Here is a 22,693-nt window from a genome sequence, read left to right on the forward strand (position 1 = left end):
CGTGAAGGCCATGGCAGATGACTGAGAAATAGCCAACGTGTTCTGAATGACACGTTTGGTGGTGCTGGTTATGGGAAAAGGCTGTGAGGATTTGGTGATGGTATTTTTTCCTATAAGTGTTTACTATACCTTCTGCTCTTGTCCTGCTCAAAGTGGCTCAGCTTGGCCAGGCCTTTTTTATAGGGGTACTGGGGGAAGGGGAAGATGGGAGCAAGCCCCAGTATAGCTTATCCCTCTACTAATGGGATAAATCTGAGGTTGGGGTCAGGATCAGGCTTGTCCTGCATGAGTAAGAGGCCAGTATAGGAGAGAAAGGGAAAAGAGCTGGCATTTGATTTAAAAAAAATTTTTTTTCCTCCAGGGCCTCATTCATGCATGATTTCACTGCTCCTGGGCAAATTTGTCATTTAGAGGCCGAGAGAGATAGAGATAGAGATAGCAATAGAGATATATATAGAGAGAGAGGTGGGGGGGACTGACTCTATAGCTCTGGAAATTCCCCTAGTATTATAGCACTCCTGTGTGCTGCCAAAGCTTGAGCCAGGGCCGTGTGCATAGCAGGGCATATTTCTGCCTAGTGAACTATCTGTCCTGCTCCTGATATACAAGATTAATAGTAAGCTAGATAATGTTTAGCTAAACCTAACACACTATCACCTTCCTTAAGTTAAATTCCAGGTTAATTTTGTTATTAGCATTGCCATGGGGTAGGAAGTTAATAAGGGGGCTGTGTGATGGTACACCTGGTTGAGTTCCTGTGTTACAATGCTCAAGGATCTGGGTTCAAGTCCCCAGTCCCTACCTGCAGGGGGAAAGCTTCAATGCTGCAGGTGTGTTTCTATCTCTCTCCCTCTCTTTCTCCCCCTTCCTCTCAATTTCTGGCTGTCTTTATCAAATAAAAATAATAAAAAATATTTAAACAAAGAAAGTAAATAAGGAAATGAAGTTTTTCTGTTGTAATTTTCTAGAGATTTCTATAAGCATTAAAAAGTGCATCAGTAGGTCAGCCCTCTTGCATGAGCTGTGCATTGCTCTGCTGGAGTGGGCACTCCCACTAGGCCATTGCCACAGCCTGTGACAGTGTGTCTGTCTTCTTGGTTACTTCACACTTCTGACAGGAAAAAGCAGTTTCCATCTTGGTCCTCATGCAAGCACTTCAGTGTGCCCTGTGATATGGTCTTTTTTTCTCTCAAGGTAAGAGCAAAGCGAGCTGCTAAAGGCATTCTGAGAGTGAGTGAAGAAGTATGTCTGTGAAAAATGAGCTGGCTCTGACTTCATCAGCAAGCTTCTACCAACTGAGGGGTGCCCCAGGGTGACCCCAGCAAAGCTGGGAGTCAGTAGCTCTGAATTTCCAGGCCTCTGAGCAGGAAAAGATATGTATATTCAGGACTTTATATGAGGTAGAAGTTTCCAGTCTGTTGTCTTCTTGTCAGCATGAAGCCTTTGGGTTTTCCATTGTCTTTCTATGTACATTTTCTAGTACATTTTCTCAGATTTCATTGCTTCACATGGTTCTGCTATGCACATCACCATTTATGGGGACTGTCAAATAGTCCAGGATGCCAACAATCTAGTTTAAAATTGATCATAGCAGTTGGTTAAGACTTGGTAGATGACCTCACCAGTGTGTTCTGCATCCCCACCTCTCCAGAGGTCCATTTCCATCAGAGAAGCAATTACAGAAGCCAGAACTCATAACTTTTGTACCCCATAGTGACCCTGGGTCTATGCTCCCTGAGGGATAAAGAATAGGAAAGCTTTCAAGGGATGGGATGAGATATGGAGCTCTGGTGGTGGAAATTGTGTGGAACTCTATCCCTTTTATCCTATGGTCTTGTCGATATTTTTATTTTATAAATAAATTTAAAAAAAAAGACTTGTTGGAGGAGTCAGGCAGTAGCACAGTGGGTTAAGCGCAGGTGGCGCAAGGCGCAAGAACCAGTGTAGGATTCTGGTTCGAGCCCCTGGCTCCCCACCTGCAGGGGAGTTGCTTCACAAGCAGTGAAGCAGGTCTGCAGGTGTCTATCTTTCTCTTCCCCTCTCTGTCTTCCCCCCCTCTCTCCATTTCTCTCTGTCCTATCTAACAACGGCGACATCAATAACAACAATAACTACAATAACAATAAAAAGCAAGGGCAACAAAAAGGGAATATAAATAAGTAAATATTAAAAAGTTAAAAAAAAAAGACTTGGTGTGTGGAGGGTGCTAGCATTTGTTAGTGTGATTATTGCCTTTTTACGTTTTAAAATTATTGAGAGGGAAGGGTGAGAGAGAGGGAGAGAGACAGAGAGACACCTGCAGCCCTGCTTCACCACTCAAAAAATTTTCTTACTGCAGGGAGACCGGGGGCTCAAACATGGGTCCTTGTGCATTATAACATGTGCACTCAACCAGGTGTGCCACCACCCAACATTGTTGCCTTTTCTGTTATCTGTCATAACATATAAACAAACGACACATAACAAGACAGGTTCTCCCAAGTGACCTAGACATATTGGTTTTGGTGTCTTTATAGCTGTTGACCTTCAAAGCTTTCTGTGTTCTCACCATCAGTCTCTTTTAGATGATCTCAGCATGGTAGGGTTTCAGCCATCATGTGGTTCCCTTGCTGCCAAGAGCTGGGCTGGAGAGGGCAGGGCTTGTTCAGGGGCCCGAGGGCTAGGAAGGCAGGTGTTGGGTCTCAGTGGTCTCAAGGGTCTCCTGTGCTATAAGAACAACAGTGTTTTAGCGAGTGCTTTTGTTACAACCACAGGTTCGACTCTTGGGCAGGCATGGCCTTGGCCCGAGCCAGCCGAATTCAGGATAAGCTGAACTCTAATGAACTGAAAAGTGACGGGCCTATCTGGAAACATGCCACCCCTGTCCTGAACTGCTTCCGGCGAGCCCTGGAGATCGACAGCTCTAACCTGTCCTTGTGGATCGAGTATGGTACCATGTCCTACGCCTTGCATTCATTTGCCTCTCGCCAGCTGAAGCAGTGGAGAACAGAACTGCCCCCTGAGGTTGTGCAGCAGGTAAGCCAGGGCTCTCTGAAGGGCCAGCAGTCCTGTTGTCTGGCTAGTGTGCCCTTGGGTTGGCAAAGTTCCAGTTCACCTATTCTCTGCACTTGTCTTCTCAGTCATGCTGAGAGCTCCCAAATGACTCTGCCCAGATAGCTCCTCCCCATGGTCAGTGCACAGTCACTCTGTTGTGGGTGAGGTAGGGCTGGGCTCTTGTAACCCACTGATCAGTTATTAGTTTAGACAGTTATGAAGCAGGGCAGGGCGGTTGACTTACATAAATAGATGTCTCTCCCCTGTTCTCTCAAAGAAATGTACAGTTCTTTGCCCTGTTGAGAACCTTGAAGTCCCTCTCTTAGTTGGGGGTCCTCTAGCTGTATACTGCTGCCTATCTACTTGATGTCTGTGCTCAGCAGAGAACCCCTGGTTTCTAGAGGTAGAAGTGGAAAAGCCACTTTACATCTGGACCATTGTGGCAATAACTTGCCACCATCCAGGAAGTTCTCCTGGGTGACAGAGTGCTGAGAGGGCCTGGATCTGGCAGAGATCACCTGTGATCAGAACCTGACACAAAATGATGGCCTGGTTAACTCTGTCTTGGCACTATTGGGACCACACTTGTCAGTGAGACTCTCACCTGCTGTTGCACTGCCACTATGCTCTGAGGGGTGGGCCTCTGTTGATGCACCTAGGGCTCTCACTGCCCCCCATTTCTCTGTAGAGTAGGACACAGGCTCCCATAACTGCTTCCCAGGCCTTGTAATGGCTCAAAATCCTAGCACAGAGCAAAAAGCAGGGAGTCTCAGCCCTGCACAGATAGTGGCTGCTCTATTTTGCTTTTTCTGGTTACAGATGTGAGGTTTATTTGGTGTAATAGTTCAGGCCACATAGAAACATGTAAAAAGCAGTTGCGCAGTGGCACACCCTGCTTGAGTGCACACATTACCATGCACAAAAACCTGGGTTTGAGCCCCCAGTCCCCACCTGCGGGGGTTGGGGGGATAGGCTGCAAGTGTCTTTCTTTCTCCCCCTCTTTTGTCCTTTTCCTCTCTGCTTCTATCATAATAAGGAAAAAAAAAAAAGACTAGATAAAAAAAGAAAAGGAGAATATAAAGAAAAGGAGATTATAACAATAACATAGATAATCCCCCCATTCCAAGCAATAGCCTCTTTTATACCTGTGTGATATTCTCTCCTCTAGAAAAAAAATGGAGGGGCTGTTTGAGAGCAGTCAGCACTAAAAAAGGGTTCCCATAGTGAATCAACTTGCATTATTCTACTATATAGTCCACAATAGGCGTGATTAGGACTTTATCGTAATAAATAATAGTGAAAGTCACTCTTAAAAATCTTTTAACAATCTTTTTGTCACTAGAACCTTGATAATTACAAGTATGTGTGTTACTTCCCTTTTTTTCCTCTTGTGTTCTGAACCTGAGAAATTCCGTTGTTTCCAGTAGACTCTCCTCCTCCCTTCTTAACTGTAAGATACAGTGGTCCCTCACGCTATTCTGTTTGTGTTGCATTGATCTTGTGGCCTAGTAGCTGGTCACTGACTCCTTGCAAGCCATCCCAGCGACACCAGGAACACCATTGTCCTTTCCTGGGGCTCAGGGGTGTGTGTAGAGCATCTGTCTTGGCATTCACTCCCCTTCTCCCCCCCCCACCCCACCCAGTCTCCCATTGGTAATGCCAAGTGAGATTTAGCAAGATAGCATTTTCCAGGAAATAAATGAGATGGTAAGCCAGAATGCCCTTTCTGCCCTTGGCATTGGTGGGCTCTGTTTGTGAAGCTCTGCAAGGGTGGAAACTTGCAGCTATGGTGGTAAGAGAAAGGCAAAGCCAGTAGTGAGTGAGAGTCAGGAGAGTCATGAGTCACACTCAGTCCTTCTAGTCTGCTTGCCCACCTGGTGAGAGGAGGGGGCAACAGGGTGCTCACTTGCTGGCCAGCATTCTCCACCTGATGTGGCAAGCTGCTGTTGGCCTGGTGCTTCCCCACCCAGGTGCAGGGCATCACTGAGCCACATGAGTCTTATCTGGGAGCTTTGGAGGGACTGTCAGCTGATAGGGAGGACCTAAAGGAGTCTCAGCTTTGGCCTAGCTCTTTGCCGTACTTGCTGTGTGCTTCTGAGGTGTCCCCAGGCCTGTCCACATTCTGTGTGCCAGCTGTAAATGATTGCCTACAGCAGTTGTATGTGTCACAGACAAGTCAGCAGGGCTTTAAACAGGACATGGCACAATCCTGTGCAGGTCTGGATCTTACACCTAAGGCCCGTCATGCCTGCGGTCTCATTACAGATGGAGAGCCGCCGTGACAGCATGTTAGAGACGGCCAGGCACTGCTTCACATCGGCAGCCCACTGCGAGGGCGATGGTGATGAGGAGGAGTGGCTCATTCACTACATGCTGGGAAAAGTGGCTGAGAAGCAGCAGCAGCCACCTGCCGTCTACCTGCTACACTACCGACAGGCCAGCTACTACCTGCATGAGGAGGCCGCCCGCTACCCCAAGAAGATCCACTACCATAACCCACCCGAGCTGGCCATGGAGGCCCTGGAGGTGACACTGTGCTGTCCCAGTGTGGGGAAGGAGGGGAGGGGAGGGCTGCTCTCTTCACCTGCCTGGGGCTGGGGCATATAGTCCCAGTGACTCCACAGCAGCCACGGGAAACTTCTGTGTTCTGTATAAATAAACCAGCCTTTCCTCTCTCTGAAGGGTGCTTAGCATCCTTTCCGGATGAGTGAGCATTTCATTATTAGCTCCCAGGAGACAGTCCTTCCTCATCAGTGTGTTCAGGTTCTAAGAACCTGGCTGATGAGAGTACCAGCACAGCCCAGAACCTTCTGGTACCTCGAGCAGCCACTCCCAGCAGGGAGAGGAGGGAAGGCATGCTTGTCGGCTTGTTAGACAACTGAGGCCACAGCTTGTGCCTGGAGATCCCAGCCTAGTAGGGCTGAGCCAGGGACTTAACCACAGAATTGAGGACTTCTGCTGCCCCTCCACATCAAAGCACTTGCTTTGTGCTTGGCTTTGCTTTCACTGTTTCTAGAGCATTTCACCTACTTCTCTTACCATTGCTCATGGCAGTCCTGTGAGGCAGTCTAGGTGACTTGAATCAACATTCCTTGTAGGGAGAAAACTGGGGCATTGTGTGGATTCAAATCTGCTCCCTGAGGCCCTGAACATACCACATAGCACACATTCCTGACTGGATCCAGCCCCGCCACATCTATGTTCTCACAAACACTTTGGACTTTGCAGAAGAATCTGCTTGCTTAAACCTTTGCGTCTTTATATAAAGTTAGCACCTTCTTATGGTTTAACACACATACATACACACACACACACTCTCTCTCCCTCTCTCTTTCTCTCCCTCTCCCTCTCCCTTTCCCTCTTTCTCTCCCCAGGCAGTTGAGAAGTATTTAAAATGAGAAGCTCAAGCCCCTACTGGTCACAGTCCCCACACCTACGGCCCCCACTAATAGTTCACACCTGCTTTCCTTTTAACTCCTCCCCCCATTAGCAGACAGAACTATCATAAGATGTTCCTACCATTTGAGCAGCTCATCTTCTTCACTGGACAAAATGTGCTGGAAGGAGTTTTGGGCTTCTTTCCCTGTCCACATGCCCTCTAGTCTGCTTGGGCATCTCTATTTTCTTGGCCCCTCATGGATTTGGCCCTCTCCCCTTACATGACAGAGTGCAGGCAGGGAACACTTCTGTGAATATTTCCAAGGGTCATCTGACCTTGACCAAAAATGTCTCCTTGCTTGAAAAGTTGTGCTGGCTTGTGAGTGTGGCTCTTTCCTCCACTATGCAAATGCCCCCCCCCCTTTAAAAAACACTTGTCAATCTTGTGAACAAGCAAAAAAGAATCATTCAAAAAAACTGACCTTTAGAGGGATGACGCTAGATGACTTCCAGCAGCTGTTTTAGTGCAGCACTCAATGGGGCTTGTGGTGAAGTGCGGAAGCACAGCTTGCTACCTACGCCTGTTTAGCAGCTTCCCAGCTGCAGCCATTTATAACCCCTGGCCCCACTTTGTTCTCCATTGCAACTCTTCCATGCTTTTTGCCTGAGCTCACATGCCTGTCCTTGGAGGGACTTCCCTGTGGGGAAGGCTGAGGCGTTGAGGACTAGCTAAGCACTAAAGAGCTGGTGGACCCACATCTCACTGAGCTCAGGGTCCTCCAATGGCACTGAGTCCTCATGCATAGAACATGCCTGGTCCTCTGTGTTTCCTTTGGACTTTTGGCCTCTGTTGCTGCCTGGTTGAACCAGTCAGCAAGCAGGTGACTTAGGGCCCAGAGACTTCTACATGAGGAACTGATGCCCTGAAAGTATGGATTGCTCTTCCATAGTCTACCCCACCAGCTCTTAGAAGAGTGGGTACATGTGAATAGCTGACTCAAAAATGGCATTTCTCATGTTGGGGAGATAATATAATGGTTATGCAAACAACTTGCATGCTTAAGGTTCTGAGCACTCAGATTCAATCCCAGCGTCACCATATGCCAGAACTAAGCAGTGTTCTGGTAAATAAATAAATAAATAGCTTTTAAAATTATTATTATTTAAAAGTGCCCCATTAAATAGTTTTTTCTGCTCAGCCTTCATTCAAAATGATCATTCTGCTATCTGGGAAATTTTTTGCAGTTGAGCCCTTTGCTCTCCTCCAGTTGTAGCCCTGGACATGTGTGGGTGCCTCAAAGAACCCTACAGGGAAAAATAGAGTTGTAGGGCCAATTTATCTGGGATCCGTGAGTGGACAAGAACTAGAGGAACACTGGGTGTGAAATCCCTCTTTCTGGGCTGCTCCTTGAGTATTTTGCCTGGGCCTGCATCACCAGGCCACTCACTCACCTGCTTAGGCTTTTACAACCACAGGGGCTGGGAGCGGGCTGCTTCATCAGCTTCTGTAGCAGTAGCCACTCTCACCCCTCATGGTGCCCACTGTGCTACCCCACAGGAGCACGTGCCACAGGTAAGAGCCCATTTTGCACCCATAGTTGGGTGAGAAGGTGAGATCCAGTTAACTTTGGCAGTACTGTTTGTTTGGGGACAGCAGAGGACAGGAAACAGAATACACCTGGGTTTGGCCTGACCTGGATATGGAACTTTAGTTAACTCACACAGATTTGCAATAATAACTAGAGGAGGAAAAAAAATTTTTTTTAAGCCCCAGTTGGTAATAAGCTTCCACCCATCCTGTGCCCATGGGGCTGAGCTATAAGGTATCCAGTCCAGGAGCTATAAGGTAAATAGAAATCTACTTAGTCATCACCTCACAGAGCCCACAGTTCAGAGGGGATGTAGATGTGGAGGGGGACCCTTTTTCTGGGTGCCAGCAGAGGAGTAGGGACAGGACAGTAGACACTGTGGCAGGAAGAGGTACTTGTGACCAGAATTGAGGGCTAGGTATTCCTGTTACTTTAGCTCCACTTACCTGGTAAGTACTGATATTGCAGTGCTGGTAATTGTCCATTTTAATTTGCCTTGAATGGGTTCTGTGTTGCCTGGATTAAAAGCTAACCAAGAGAAGTGGTGTGTGAAAGCCTGTCTCCCTGTTCTGGGTCTCACTTCCAGTGTTGCCTTTGACTGGAACCAACTGGCCTGTGGAACAACCTTCGGCGAGTAAGAAAGCGGCTTACACCCAAGTGTTGTTCTCCTAGGTGTACTTCCGGCTCCATGCCTCCATCCTGAAGCTCCTGGGGAAGCCCGATTCTGGGGTTGGTGCAGAGGTCTTGGTCAACTTCATGAAGGAGGCTGCAGAAGGACCCTTTGCCAGGGGTGAGGAGAAGAATACACCCAAAGCTTCAGAAAAGTGAGTGGTATGCATTTAGCCCAGTCAGTCCATGTGCAGCTGGCATGATTCATTTGTGACAGTGTAGTGTTCAGTTCAGCAAGCCAGAACTCAGTGAGCTTCTGCCTGTGGGTCTGATGTGTGCTTGAGCATGAATGGCTGCTCCCCCCTGCCCCCCAAGCTCATCTATCAGTCTCCCCTTGGCATGCCAGCCTTGTGGTCGAGCGAGAGTACACGGAGGAATTCCAACCTTCCTGTCAGCCTTGCCGCATCACCCACCCCTCTCCCCTTTCTGGTGGGCTTTGCCTTCCTTATATTTCTGTTTCCCTGCTCCTGCATCACCATCCATACCCTCTCATTGCCTTGCTCTCTTTTCCCTTATAAGGAGATATCAACTTCATTGGCCAGCTGGCTACTTCCGCTGCACAGCTACGCCTTTATAAACTTGTAACTGCATCAGTAAAGTTGTTACGTTCCCCGCAACGGTGCCCTAAAAGAGGTTTGTGTATCATCCGCTGCCACGATATCCTAGAAGACCCCTTTTAGTGAACTCGCTCCTGCCTCGTTCCCCCCAAGGAACCCTGACATCTGTCATTCTTCCAGAGTCCCTTGGTAGCTGGAGAAAGCCATTTCTGTTTAGGAGAGACTGAGTGTTCAGTCTCTGGTCACTTTGCTCTGTGTCTGGTGACACTTTATCCTCAGGGGTAGTACTCAGGAGAAACTACCTGTCCTTCCTCTCATCCCTATTGGAGCATAACTTTGTCCCAAGAAAAACACTGTAGATATAGAAAAAGCAGTTTTCAGGGCTAGAAAGACAACATAATGGTTATGTAAAACACTTTCATGCCTCAGATCCTAGGTCTCAGATTCATTCCCTGACACCATCATTAGCCAGAGATGAGCAGGGCTTCATTAAGGAAAGAAGACAGGCAGATTGCAGATTTAAAATATATATATATTGGTGATTTAATATTGATTTACAAAGTTAGGAGGTAACAGATATAATTCTGCTCTGTTCCCACCACCAGAGTTCTCTGTCCCCATTCCCTTCACTGGAAGCTACTGCAGTTCTCCCAAGGTCACAGATATGGGCTGACTATTCTTTCTATAAATATATATATTTGCCCATTTTTTCCCCATGGTCCTGCCCTCTCTTCCGTCTTAAGTCACACCTACACCTGTTACTACTTTGAATGTCTTTATTTTTTTCTTCTTTTTTTGGGTCCTGAAGGAATTGGGTTTCAGAGCCCTCTGGCCATCTTCCCCTAACATTTCACTACAAATATACATTGCAGATTTGTATTGTATATCTTTTTCTTTTAGTCACAAAAGATCCCCAAGGCATATCAGTGACTTTTGGTGATCATGCATCTTTTTCTAAAAATTATATAGATAACATTTCTCCAGTGCTGGGCCTGAGACCCTCTCTGTAGAGACTAGCACTCTGTTAATCTCATCCATTGTGTGGCTCCCTGTAATCTGTGGTTTTACATCTTTCCCTAGTATAGAGGCTTCAGGCTGTCTGTGACTTGACTGGATGTCGGAGTGTTTCCAGCTCAGTGTCTCAGCAAATTCCCTCAACCCTAAGTGCTTATCTGTTGACACCATTGTTGGGGATTAGAAAAGTCAAGGTTTATTATCAGACAGAAGAGCTCTGGTTTGGGGGAGTGGTGCTGGGTGCTTTTGGGGAGGAGCTTGCCAACCCTCGTGTAGCTTCCTAGGGCTCTAGACCCAAGACACTAGCAGGGCCCAACTGTGAAAGGTGGAGGTCAGAGTCCAGCTGGATTTCATGGCAACAGCTTCTTCTTCTTCTTCTTTTTTTTTTTTTTTTTTTCCCATCAGAGCACTGCTCAGCTTTGGTTTATGGTGCTGTGGGGGATTGAACCTGGGACTTTGGAGCCTCAGGCACGAGACTTTCTTTGCATGACCATTATTCTGTCTACCCCCACCCTCAGCAGCTTCTTCAGAAACAGAAACACAAGTTAGGGATGGAGGTGGTATGTATTGTCACCACAAGTCCATGAAAACAGTGGATCCTAGAAAGGGCAAAGGAGCCCCTCAGAGGCGGTGAAGGTTTGGCAGCTGCGAAGGGCCCTGACTTCCAAGGGTGTCTGATTTCCAAGTGCTATGGAGATTGTGATCTCTCTTTCCGTCACAGGGAGAAGGCCTGCCTGGTGGATGAGGACTCCCACTCTTCAGCTGGGACACTGCCGGGCCCTGGAACCTCCCTCCCCTCCTCCTCTGGCCCAGGTCTGACATCCCCACCTTACACAGCCACTCCGATTGACCACGATTACGTCAAATGTAAAAAACCCCACCAGCAGGCGACGCCGGACGGTACAGTCCCTGTTCTCCCTACTGCCAGCCCAGGGCGGCACACCAGTCTTGAGGGAGGGTGCTTTGTGCAATGAGACACTTTGTTTCATTGAGGGGGGTGCTGGGTCTGGGGTCCACGGGCAATGTTGCGGCTATTCATTAACCTCATGGACTCACGGTGATTCTGTGCTTCCCAGACATGCTCAGGGTCGCCACCTGCCAGCTAGCCCACCTGGGGGCCGGGGAGGGGCAGAGCAGGCAAGACTCCTCACCTCTCAGCCTGCGTTTCTCACTTGCACAAGGAGGACGTTGAAGGGCCATGGAAGAGCCTGTGGGTGTGCACAGGCACACGGAGTGACACCTGTGCTGTTGGCTCAGTGAAGCCGCATTATGCCTGTAGCATTGTAGCACAGCTCTCCTGATGGCCACGGGAAGGCTGTAGCTGGTGCTGAGTCTCTCACCCTGGGAATCTCAGTGTGCATTAGAGCTGGTGGGCAGAAGCAGTGGCTATAGCCATGTGTGAGGCCATTCCACGTGGGGTGGGGCAGGTGGCGACTGGTCCACCACATTTCTACTAACATTAGGAGGTTTGCATGCTGACCTCACTGGAGTGCCTCATGTTTGCTTCCCCCTGACAGTAATAAGCTGGTGACATAGCACCCACTGGAATGAACTACTTGGTGGACTTAGCGGGCCATTAGAGTAGAGCCCTGAGGGTGCAGCGGCAACACGGCAAGATGCCCAGGGCCTCACTCACATGCTGTTCATCTCATCAGGGCTGTGGCAGATGGACTTTGTGCTGCCACGGCAGTGAGGCCTGGGTTCCAAAGAGCATGGGTGTTACTGAGTGAGCTGGCTTTGGGAGCAGGGCTAGAGAAGCACTGAAGGAGGTTGATAGCACTGGAAGTTGCTGACTTTGGGAAGATGGCATCTTGTGACCTGTGAGAAGAGACTTGCGATATCCTGACCAGGATTGGTTTGATTTCCAGTGTGTGTGCTAGCAGGTCTGAATGTGTCCCTCTGGCTCCATCACCTCCCTCTGTCTCTCTGGCTGCTGCCATCTCTCTGCCTACTCTGCAGAGCTGGGAGGAGATGATCCACCTGCTCCTTGCCCCCTCAGTCTCAATTAATTAATTAATTGTCTTTATTCATTGGATAGAGACAGCCAGAAATCGCGAGGAAGGGGAAAATAGAGAGGGAGAGAGATGGGCTAGTGAATAGCCCCATGAGAGGGAGAGAGACACCTATAGGCCTGCTTCACTAATTATGAAGCTTTCCTCCTACAGGTGGGGACTGGGTGCTTGAACCTGTGTCTTTGCACATTGTAACTTAACGCTCAACCAGGTGCACCACCATCCCCCCTCCCCCCCCTCAGTCTCAAAGATGTATCTGAAGCAAGGCTCATCATCAACCCTCTAACTTAATTCAAATAGCAAGTCTACCCTGTTGTCAACCTTTTACTCTTGAAAATGTTGGGAAAACACAGAGTAAATTCCTGCTTTGAGAACTGGTTTTTGCCAGGTACTGCCTGTGAGGATTTATCTCCATGCTAGTTTTCAGAAAAGGGGAAGACTTCTCACAGCTGTCCATAGGCTTGTAGTTGGCAGCCCCTCCCTGACCCTCCTGGCTCAAGTCAAGACCAGGCATCAGATCTGTACTGGGCTGTTCACCACAGAGGTGTGTGTGTGTGTGTGTGTGCACGGGCACCCTGTAGTAGGAGAGGGAAGGAGACAAGAGGCCTGTGATGCTACCTGGCACCATTGCCCAGCCATCCTATGTATGTGTTTGTAGCTGTGGAGAGCAGGTCACTGAAAGCAGGTGCTGGTGTGACCTGTCTGGCTGTCAAAATAGTGGTCACTTGTTCTGGAAGTTTTCAGAGGGAGTCATAAATAGGTGCAGACCTTTAAATGATTATACCTTTTTGAATGGTTCTTAATTTTCTTTTAATGTGACAGTGGCCAGTGATGTGGAGCCATTAAGACCTATGGCCCACCTTCACTCCTGTGCCAGAATGCCTCACACTGACCACATTATCCTCTGCCCAGACCTGGATGGAGGGTCTTTTCACATCTTTCATCTAACTTCAGAGAGAAAGTAGTTCATCTTGAGCCCTAAACTAGCCATGATCTTAGGATGTCACATGACTCTGGGGAATGTGGGCTAGAACCTTGGGAAAGGGCCTGACTTAGGCAGAAGCAGCAGGTTGCCAGTGTTTGGATCCATGCTGGTAGCCTACTCCCATCGCCTATGACCCAGTCAGGGCTGGCTGAGCAGGCCCTGGGTGGGGAATGTGTAGCCTCACACTTTCCGTTCCGCTTCTCCACCTGAAACCTGTCTCCTGCTGCAGGAAGACGGCACACTAGTGCTCACTCTAGGCTGTGGGAAAGCCTTTGGGGCAAGCAGGTGCCTGGTCCTCTAGCCCTGGAGCAGAGGAGAAGTGGCATGCAGAGGGCAGGAGCCCTTTTGAGGTCAGACAGAAGAGTCAGGCAGCACAGCCTTGGAGTCGGAGATCTTAATTTCTAGTTCCAGGTTCACTGCTTACTTGATGGGTATCCCCTCAGTGGACTTCACTTCTGAGCCTCTGCTTCCTCACCTGTAGAACAGAGGCAGTGACTTCCTTATGACTGTTACACTGAGGTGTGTGCAGATTTGAGGTGCTACCCAGACACGGTCATCCAGGGTTATTGGAGCTGATAGTGCTGCACAGTGCGGGAAGGGGAATCCTGGGACCTGAGACCAGTCCTCTCAGTTTGTATCTTGACTCTTGGTAGTCAGTAGTCTGGTCTTGGTGGAGAAACAAGTAGTGACATCCGAAGCGGGAGCCCCTGCCTGGGTATGGCACTCAGAAGGCCTGGGTCCTAGTCTCCTCTGTGTTATGGAGCCTCCCCGAGAATAAGTGCTATCTGCCAAGACTCAGGACTTTCCTTGGGTGTGATGAGGCAATTTTCCCCTATCCCCACCTTTCCATTTCTATATGCCTTTGCTTCCAAGCCAGAAATCAGCTGAGGCCCATTCTCATAGGAAAACAGCTCCAGCTCTGAGCAGGAAGCTGGGCATCTGATAGCAGCTATTTAGTAGGACCCATACTGGCAATTGATGGCAGCTCCACCTGCACTCTTGTGCTACCCATGCTAAGATCTGCCACTTCCTGCAGCCTGTCCACAGCCTGGTTAAATTTCCTTGGGACTGGCCCTCAGGCTGCTCTGAAGCCCCCTCTTCTCAGGGCTATGGACTAAAGAGGGGCCCTCCGGCCAGGTTAGTAGAGACAGAGGCCAAACTAAGCCCTGGGTTGCTTCTCCCCACCTAACTTCTCCCTTTCTTCCATCTATAAATTTTCCTGCAGCAGCAAAATCTTTAGTAGGGAAACTTGCTGAGCAGGAAAAAGAAAAAAAAAAGTCATATGGATAGCATTGTTGTAGTCTTTGAGGTCCTCCTAAGGATTGTTATTTACACCTGTTAAACAGTGTCAAGGGACTTCTGAATAAAACATCCCTGCCCTACATGCAGCGCGCACGTGTGTGTGAGTGTGTGTGTGGGGGGGGATAAAGAGAGAGAGAGAGGGAGAAAGAGAGAGAGAGAGAGAGAGAGACACCCCCACTGCATTGCAGTGTGTTTGTTCTGTGCCGGACTCCACCTGGGTCTCTGTAGTAGTGACAGTATTCCCACCCTTACAGTTTCCCTGTTAGCTTGGTCATGGGCCCCCTTCCCCTTAGGAAGTTGAGGGCAGGTGGGGTGGACACTCACTCAGAGCTAGAATCTCTCTGCCCCATGCCAGGGGTGTGGCTAACACTGCAAATGTTCCTCTGCCAGCCAGCCTGATGGTGACTAGATTTTGGTGTGTCTCCCTCCTTGTTGAAAGTCCTTTGGTGACAGAACCAAGGGAGCAGGCCATGACAAAATTGCCTGGTTCTTAATGTGACCAGTCTTGGCTGGATACTATATGCATGGTGACTTTGTTGGACTGGCCAAGATCTTTGCTGTCTGTCTGGCATGTTCCATGTCATCTAAGAGCACCAGAGTTAGACATGACTATATAGCTCAGAGGCTTTGCCCTTAAGTCAATCTGGTCTGAGCACTCAGCAAGGTTCTTTGGCTAGTCCATGCCCATGTCCATGCAGGGGTTCCACCAGCATGATGCTGGGTGCACATCGTAGTTCTAGTCCCTGCTTCAGGCTCTTAGTGGGGGAGGTGTGAGTCAGTGAGGGGCACGGCCAAAGGTCAGGGTACAAATGAAAGTGTTCCAGAGAGAGCTGGTCCTGCGTCCTGGTGAAGGGGAGGCCTTCCTGAGGACCCAGAGCTTAGCTAAGATCTGCAGAGCATTATTTTTCTTTCCTGTGAGAAGTAGGTGAGTGGGTGGAGTGGAGAGAACCAGCTAACATTCAGAAGAGTGGGAGCTGTGAGGATGGTGTCTGGTTGCCCATCTGGCCCCACTGACAGCATGCATACGGGCTGCTCTAGGTCACGGGCTTCCCAGGAGTGCCCAGGGATTCCTATGCCAAGTCCACGTGACTGTTCATTTTCACCTACCATGCTGTCACTGTGTGTCACTGTGTGTCATGCCCTGTCTGTTTATCACTCGCCTGCTCACACTGCCTCCACCAATATTGCCCGTGCTGCCCCTAACCCTGCCCGCACTCTGTTCTCCAGGCTTTGTCTTTCTGCTTACACCTGTCACGGCTCGCTTCAGGGGACGACGCAGACCGCATGCTTAGTAGCTCACAGTCCGGCTCCCTGCTTCCCCTGTGACCAGGAACACCTTCACATCCGCTGGTCCTGTGATTTGGAAAGTGTGTGTTTAATGTGCTTGGCTTCTGCCCATGGTCCATCTTCCCAGTTCTGGCCAGATGCAGATACAGCACTGGCCTTCCTCACCTCCCACCTGCCTCGCAGAAGGCTCAGTCCTGTATTTCCATTGCTTTGTTCTTCTGTGCCTTAAAAAATGTGACAGAGGCAGCCAACTCCGGGATACCAAGACCTCTTCACAAGGACAAGTATGTAAAAATGCAAACTGCACAGTAGATGCTCTGACATAGGGCCTGTGTCTGCAGTCAGCATTGTCCAGGCTTGGGGGTGGGGAGCTATAACTGACATGTCAGTCCATGGCAAACTTAGCCTGGTCTCTGCTCACTGACCTCCTTTCCAGGACCACGGGGCAGTCAGCTCACTTAGGCAAACTGCTCCTTTGAAATCCCTCCTCCAAGTGGGAGGGGCACCAAATACTGCTGATGTCATCCTGGCTTCCCCCACAAGGTGGGAATTGGTGTTGCCACCTGGTGGGGGAAGGGGGCTCTCTCCCAGATGGTTTAACAAAGCACCTTTAGGCCATGACCAGCCATGACATTGATGGAGTGCCTCTTGTGTGCTGGGCATGGAAGAGAATGCTCTAGGGAAACCCAGGTGAGCCTTGATCCTGCTGCGTGACTGGACCTGTGCTTGGTGCCAAGAGGTAGTGTTGTGCCCTGGCTCTGGGGTTTGGTGAGCTGGAAGAACTCCTGGAGGAGGTGGGCCTCCAGAGGCCTGCAGCACCCAGCAGTACCCAGCAGCAGCAAAAACATAGGAGTTGGAATCCTATGGTGTTTGGATATAGAGATGACCGGGGTGAAACTGGCCGTGGCCCCATCTCCCTCTCCCACAAACAGGCAACCAAGTCCCGGTATCAGAACCCATTGGTGACAATAAGACTCTGACTGGTGGTGCTGGAGCTGTCATGAGAACAGGTGGCATATGGCTTAGTGATAACTGGTCCTTGCCCAGAGGGAAATGTCTGATGGGTGAGCATCTAGGCCTGTGTGCTCTCACACCCAGACGAGCTTTCTCTCCTGCTCTGCCTGCAGCTTCCCCTGCTCATTGTCTTCCCTGGAATCACCAGGGTTTCCTTGGTAGTGGAGACTTGAGAATTGACATTGCAGAGAAGTCTCTGGGAATGGAAAGAGGAAAGGAGGCCAGTGGCATCTTTCTTATCTTCATCTACTTACTGAAAAGCCTTCTGGAATAGGGCTGTCCACATTAGAAAGCTGCTCTGGGTTGCATACCCTAGTCCAGAAAGCAGCTGTCTGATCTTCCCAGTTCCTGCTAGTTAGTTCCTACTAGACTCTTCTAACGTCTCAAACTGGTCTTGTGTTCTCCAGACATTTCTAGCACTGTGAGCCCATTGTCTTCTCTGTTCCATAGCAGCCCAGCCAGTGGCAGGAAGATGGTCCTCACAGCAACCCTCACAGGCCATTTGTTTGTGGAGGTGACAGACCAGGATTTTTCAGAACAGGAAAAGGCTGATGATGCACCATCTTTTTTTTTGTATGTGGGGGGTGGGGGGTGGATAGGAGAGGCAGAGTGTGCTGGGGATTAAATCCAGGGCTTCTAACACACAAAGCAAGCTCCCTATCTCTGGAAGGTAATCATTCTTTAAGAGCTTTTTTTAATTCCTGTCTGGTAATGTAAAAGAAATGAAGCTGAAGTGGTTTTTTTTTGGATCCAACTTGGGTTGTGTGTGTGTGTGTGTAACTTTGGCTTGCTTCTCAGTATTTAAAACCAGCATCACACTGTCAGGATACAGTGCATTTGCTATGCCATGTACACAACACAGGTTTGAGTCCACCCCTACCACATTGAAGGAAGATTCAGTGATGTGGCAGTTTCCTCCCCCTTTCTGCCTGTATCCCTCTCTCTTTTCTTTTTACCAGAGCCCTGCTCAGCTCTGGCTTATGGTGGTGCAGGGGATTAAACCTGGGACTTCGGAGCCTCAGGCAGGAGAGTCTCTTTGCATAACCATTATACTGTCTACCCCCACCTTGTCTGTATATCTCTATATGCATCTGAGGAAGTCAGCCTGGAGCTATGAAAGTCCCATGATGAAAAAAATTAAATCAACATCATTACAAAAAAGTTAAAATATAATTGTAGTTTCAGTTGTCCAAGGATTTGACACTTGTACACAAATTATGAGCACAGTAAGATTATAACTCAGCAGCTTTAAATTTTGCAGGACTATTTCACTGATTTTAGTCTTCACGCTGTACCTTATAGCTCCTTGGCTCACTTTGTAGCTGGAGGTTTGCACCTCTTAATTCTTTCTGCCCACTTTAACCATCCCCTAGTCCTCCACCCCTCTGGTAACCAGTAGTCTATTTTCTATCTCTATGATTTAAGTTTGTTAAAAAGCAAGATTATAGGGACCTGGGAGATGGTGCAGCCCATAGTACTTCTGACTTTTATGCCTAAGGCTCAGAGATCCCAAGTTTAACTCCTTGCACTACCGTAAGCCAGAGCTGAGCAGTGCTCTGATTTTTCTCTCTTTAAAATGAATAATGAAGTATTTTTTTAAAAATCAGGACTTTTATTTATTTATTTATTTTTATTCAGAAAGGCAGAGAGGTAAAGAGAGCAAGAAAGGCCATAGCACGGCAGCTTCCTTTAGTGCTGTGAGGGCTGGGCTTAAAGCTGAGTTGCACAGCTACCGAAGCAAGGCCCTATCCAAGTGAGCTGCTTTGCCAGCCCAAAGCTCAGGATTATTTTAGATGGCCTTATGCCAATTGTCTCAGATAAATGGAATCTGAAAGGATTAGGGAGAAACTTGACCTTGGTTTTACGTGCCCCTGTTAGTGGCTATTATTTACATATGCCCTGGATTTTTTTTTTTTTTCTACCAGAGCACTGTTCAGCTCTGGCTGATGCAGGGGATTGAACCTGGGACCTCAGAGCCTCAGGCATGAGAATCTATTTGCATAACCATTATGCTGCCTACCCCCACTTTCATGTCTGCTGCTTCTAAGGCACATACTACCACACCCTCTTAGTTCACAGATGAGGGAAGGAGAGGGTCACTTTTCCAGCCAACATTCCTAAGTTTGTACGCCCCCCCCCCCACCTGCATGGACTCCACACAGCTGGGATATCTCTGGGGGTTTTCAGACTCTTTTCACTTCCCTCCTAAACATCAGCGCTACTACTCAGGGCCCTTTAGATGCCTGAGTCCACCCCTGGGGTGAGGGCTATAGTACCACAGGCTTCTGTTGCCCTCCGCTGTCCACTCTTTCAGAGAACCAGATACATATTCTCATGTGCATGTCAAAGAGACTTGAGAGAAGCATGGCTGCAGCCCCCATCCCTGTCAGCCCCTTGACTAACAACACATGTTCTGTCCCCTGCTGTGTCTGCTGTGACTATAAACGTGGATAATATTGTAAAAGAGACACTATTTGCCAGTGATTGTTGAGTGCCACCCATCATGGCTGTGGTCCCGCTGCCTTCACTGCTGGCTCTGATGCATCAGAAACATCCTCAGCAGGCAGCACTGGGAACGCATTAGCACACTGGGAGTAAATATTCATTTGCTTAAGCCAATTCTTGGTTTTCACAGTGCTCACAACTGGGATTCCACCAAATTAGCGATTCAGGCCCAAAGCCCAACAGCTTGTGAGCTCCTGAGCTTATCAGGCAGCATGCCAATTCTCTGTGCAGTTCTCCTGGCTGAGCCTGCTTCCTGAACACTCACCATAGGGTCTGCTGCCCAGTCAGGCAGTGATTAGCTGGTGCCTGGCCTGGCTTTCAGAAGAATTCTTAAGCAGAGAGGCCGTGGCCTGCCACTTTGTCCAAGGCATCAGTATTTTCCTGTGTCAGGGTCAGAATTGGATCACTTGCAGGGCACATTGGATCACTTGGTCTTCACGCTCCTCTGTGCCAATCCCTAGACGAGACCCTTGTGGGAGCTCAGGTGAGTGAGCCAGGAGCATAGATGATAGATCATAGAGCATAAATGATGTTTACAAGTACAAAGTGGATGGCAACAGCAACAAGGGCAACAAAATGGGAAAGAATGACCTCCACGAGCAGTGGATTCATACAGGCCCCAAGTCCCAGCAATAACCCTTGAGGCAAAAAAAAAAAAAAAAGTAGGGAAATTATAAGTACGAAAATAAAAAGAATGTCTTTTATATTTATCATTACTTTAAATATTTACAAGGATCCTTATTTTGCTAAGTAGATCCAAGTGTCTACCTAGTTTTAATTACTTTTATTTGAAGAATATTCTTTACCACTTTTTGTAGCTCATATCTGATATTAAGGAGTCCTTTCAGTTTTTGTCTGATAAAGTTTTTACTTTTTATTCACTTTTGAGAAGGAATTTCAATTGATACTGAATTCTGAGTTGATGTTTTCTTTCTCTCTCTCTCTCTTTTTTGCCTCCAGGGTTATCGCTGGGGCTCGGTGCCTGTACCACAAATCCACTGCTCCTGGAGGCCATTTTTCCCCTTTTTTTTTTTTTTTGCCATTGATGTTGTTGGATAGGACAGAGAAATCAAGAAAGGAGGGAAGGCAGAGGGGGAGAGAAAGATAGACATCTGCAGACCTGCTTCACCGCTTGTGAAGCGACCTCCCTGCAGGTGGGGAGCCAGGGTCCTTACACAGGTCCTTATGCTTTGAGCCATGTGCACTTAACCTGCTGTGCTACTGCCCGACCCCCTGAGTTGACATTTTTATTTCAGCTCTTTAAAAATTCTGATTTGTAGGATAACTGATGAGAAGTCAGCTGTGATTCTGAATTTTATTCCTGTATACATGGTCTTTCTCCACCTTTAAGATTTTTCTACACACACACACATGTGTGTACATTTTTCTGATTTTTAGTAGCTCAACTAGGTGTGGGATTTGTTTTTTTTTAATGTGTTTGTGAAGTCTTTGCCCTGTTTGGTGTTTTTTGAGATTCTTGATGATTTGATGACTTTGATGAGCTATATCTTAAAACATTCCTCTGTCCTGTTTCTGTCTGATTTCTCCCTATGATTCCATTTGCTATGTTAGATCTTTGTTTCTTACTCCTGAGTCCCCTCCTTGTTGGTTTTGGATCATTTCTACTAGCCAAGCTTCAAGTTTTGATTTTTTTTTTCCCACTCTCTCTTAGCATGCTGAGAATCTTCAAGAAAAGCATTCTTTGTCTTTGCTACTTTTTATTTTCTAGCATCTTCATTAGGAAGTTTCTATCTCACTTCCTGAAACATCTCATCTATTTATACATGTATTCATATTTTCCACTAGATTCTTTTGTTGTTGTTGTTTGTCTCCAGGGTTATCTCTGAGGCTCTGTGCCAGCACTACAAACTCACTGCTTCTGGTGACCATTTTTTCAACTTTTATTGGCTAGAACAGAGAAAAATTGAGAGGGGAGAGGAGATAGGGAGAGAGATCCCTGCAGAACTGCTTCACCACTTGTGAAATGTCTCTCTTGCAGCTGGGAAGCCCAGGGCTCAAACCCAGATCCTTGTGCAGATCCTTGCACTTAGTACTGTGTGTGCTTAATTGGGTGTGTCACTCCACTAGAATCTTTAGCACACTTATGAATTTTATTACTCTTTACTTGTTTTTAATTCTCTAGTTCCAATATCTGGCCATTTCTGAGCCTGGTTTTGTTGATAATTTTGTCTCTTGACAATGTGTGTGTGCTACAATTTTTATATTGAATAGCACACATCGTTGTGTTAAGTAGAATAGAAAAACTGAAGTAAATAATATATATGCCTAGAATAGACTCCCCTTTTCTGTTTCTAGGCTTTTCTTTTTTGGGGGGGGGGGGAGTTGAGCTATCTTGAATGTATTACCAGCTTCCAATTCCTCTGGTCTGACCTTATGTTTAGTCAGTGGTGGATAGCTTAGCTAGAAGGTTTCCTCAGCCTTTGGTGTTCCCTTTCAGCTCCAGGCCTTTGGTGTCCATCTCTGGGAGGGCTTCTTCCTAGGTAGACTGGTGTGTGCCTGTTGTTCCCCTGGTAGCCTGAGGAAAGGACAGGCTGGTTCTCTAGTGTCTTGGCCCAGCCGCAGGCTCAGGCAAGCAATGGTGCAGTCTCAGGGTGGTGTGTGTGTGTGTGGGGGGTTTCCTCAGTTATCTGACCCCTCTTTCTAGTGACAGGAGAGCTGAGCAGTGGGTGCTTTCCTGCTTTGCCTTCAGAGAGTTGTTCTTTGCTCTCTCCCCAGATGCAGTGTGTCTTCCTTCATACCCTGGAAACACCAAAACTTGCTGAAGGTGCCAAGGTGGCTTTAAGTTTCTGTTCCTTAGGAGAAAATAAGATTCTGCTTGGGCTTTGTATCTTTTCCAGAGAACTAGCCTCCCCCACCCCACCCCCATATCTACCCAGGAAGGTTTTCTCTAATCTTTTCCTGCCCTGGCCCTGATCTCCGTCTTGAGCACCCGTGGAAAGCTAAGGTGGGCAACCAATAGGTAAGGGTCAACTTGATATGCATCTGTGACTCCCCCAGATCTGTAGTGCCATTCTAAACCACTCTTGGTCATCAGAGTTTTTGCTGGTGGACTGGAGAGACAGCACAGTGGTTATGCATAGAACTTTGATGCCAGAGATTCCCAAGTCCTGGACACAACTCCTGGTACCACCATAAGCCAGAGCTGAGCAGTGCTCTGGGCGGGGGGACAAGGGTTTTGCTGAATTCTTACAGTTCTGTACCCTTCAAAGCTTACATCTGTGACCTCTACATGGTGGAAAGAGTGTATAATGATGGACTTCACTGTGTGTCTGTTTCCAACTTCACATTCAGTGACCTCATGTTAGTGCCTTGAAATGTGCCCACACA

At 48.0% G+C, this 22,693-nt stretch overlaps 1 protein-coding gene across 6 annotated transcripts in view; it reads left to right on the forward strand.

The window, feature by feature from the left end:
- Positions 1 to 22,693, forward strand: part of CABIN1 (calcineurin binding protein 1) — a 148,385-nt gene that overhangs the window by 78,135 nt on the left and 47,557 nt on the right. For 5 of the 6 annotated variants that reach the window (XM_016187153.2, XM_060195252.1, XM_060195219.1 and 2 more), the window contains exons 23-26: positions 2,754 to 3,015; positions 5,299 to 5,559; positions 8,673 to 8,824; positions 10,962 to 11,140. In XM_016187153.2, coding sequence (XP_016042639.2) covers positions 2,754 to 3,015; positions 5,299 to 5,559; positions 8,673 to 8,824; positions 10,962 to 11,140 — 854 coding nt within the window. The remainder of the gene's footprint in view (positions 1 to 2,753; positions 3,016 to 5,298; positions 5,560 to 8,672; positions 8,825 to 10,961; positions 11,141 to 22,693) is intronic. The other variant, XM_060195245.1, reaches the window with a different exon arrangement.

Source organism: Erinaceus europaeus, chromosome 1 (assembly GCF_950295315.1).
Source record: "Erinaceus europaeus chromosome 1, mEriEur2.1, whole genome shotgun sequence".
Lineage (NCBI taxonomy): Eukaryota > Metazoa > Chordata > Mammalia > Eulipotyphla > Erinaceidae > Erinaceus > Erinaceus europaeus.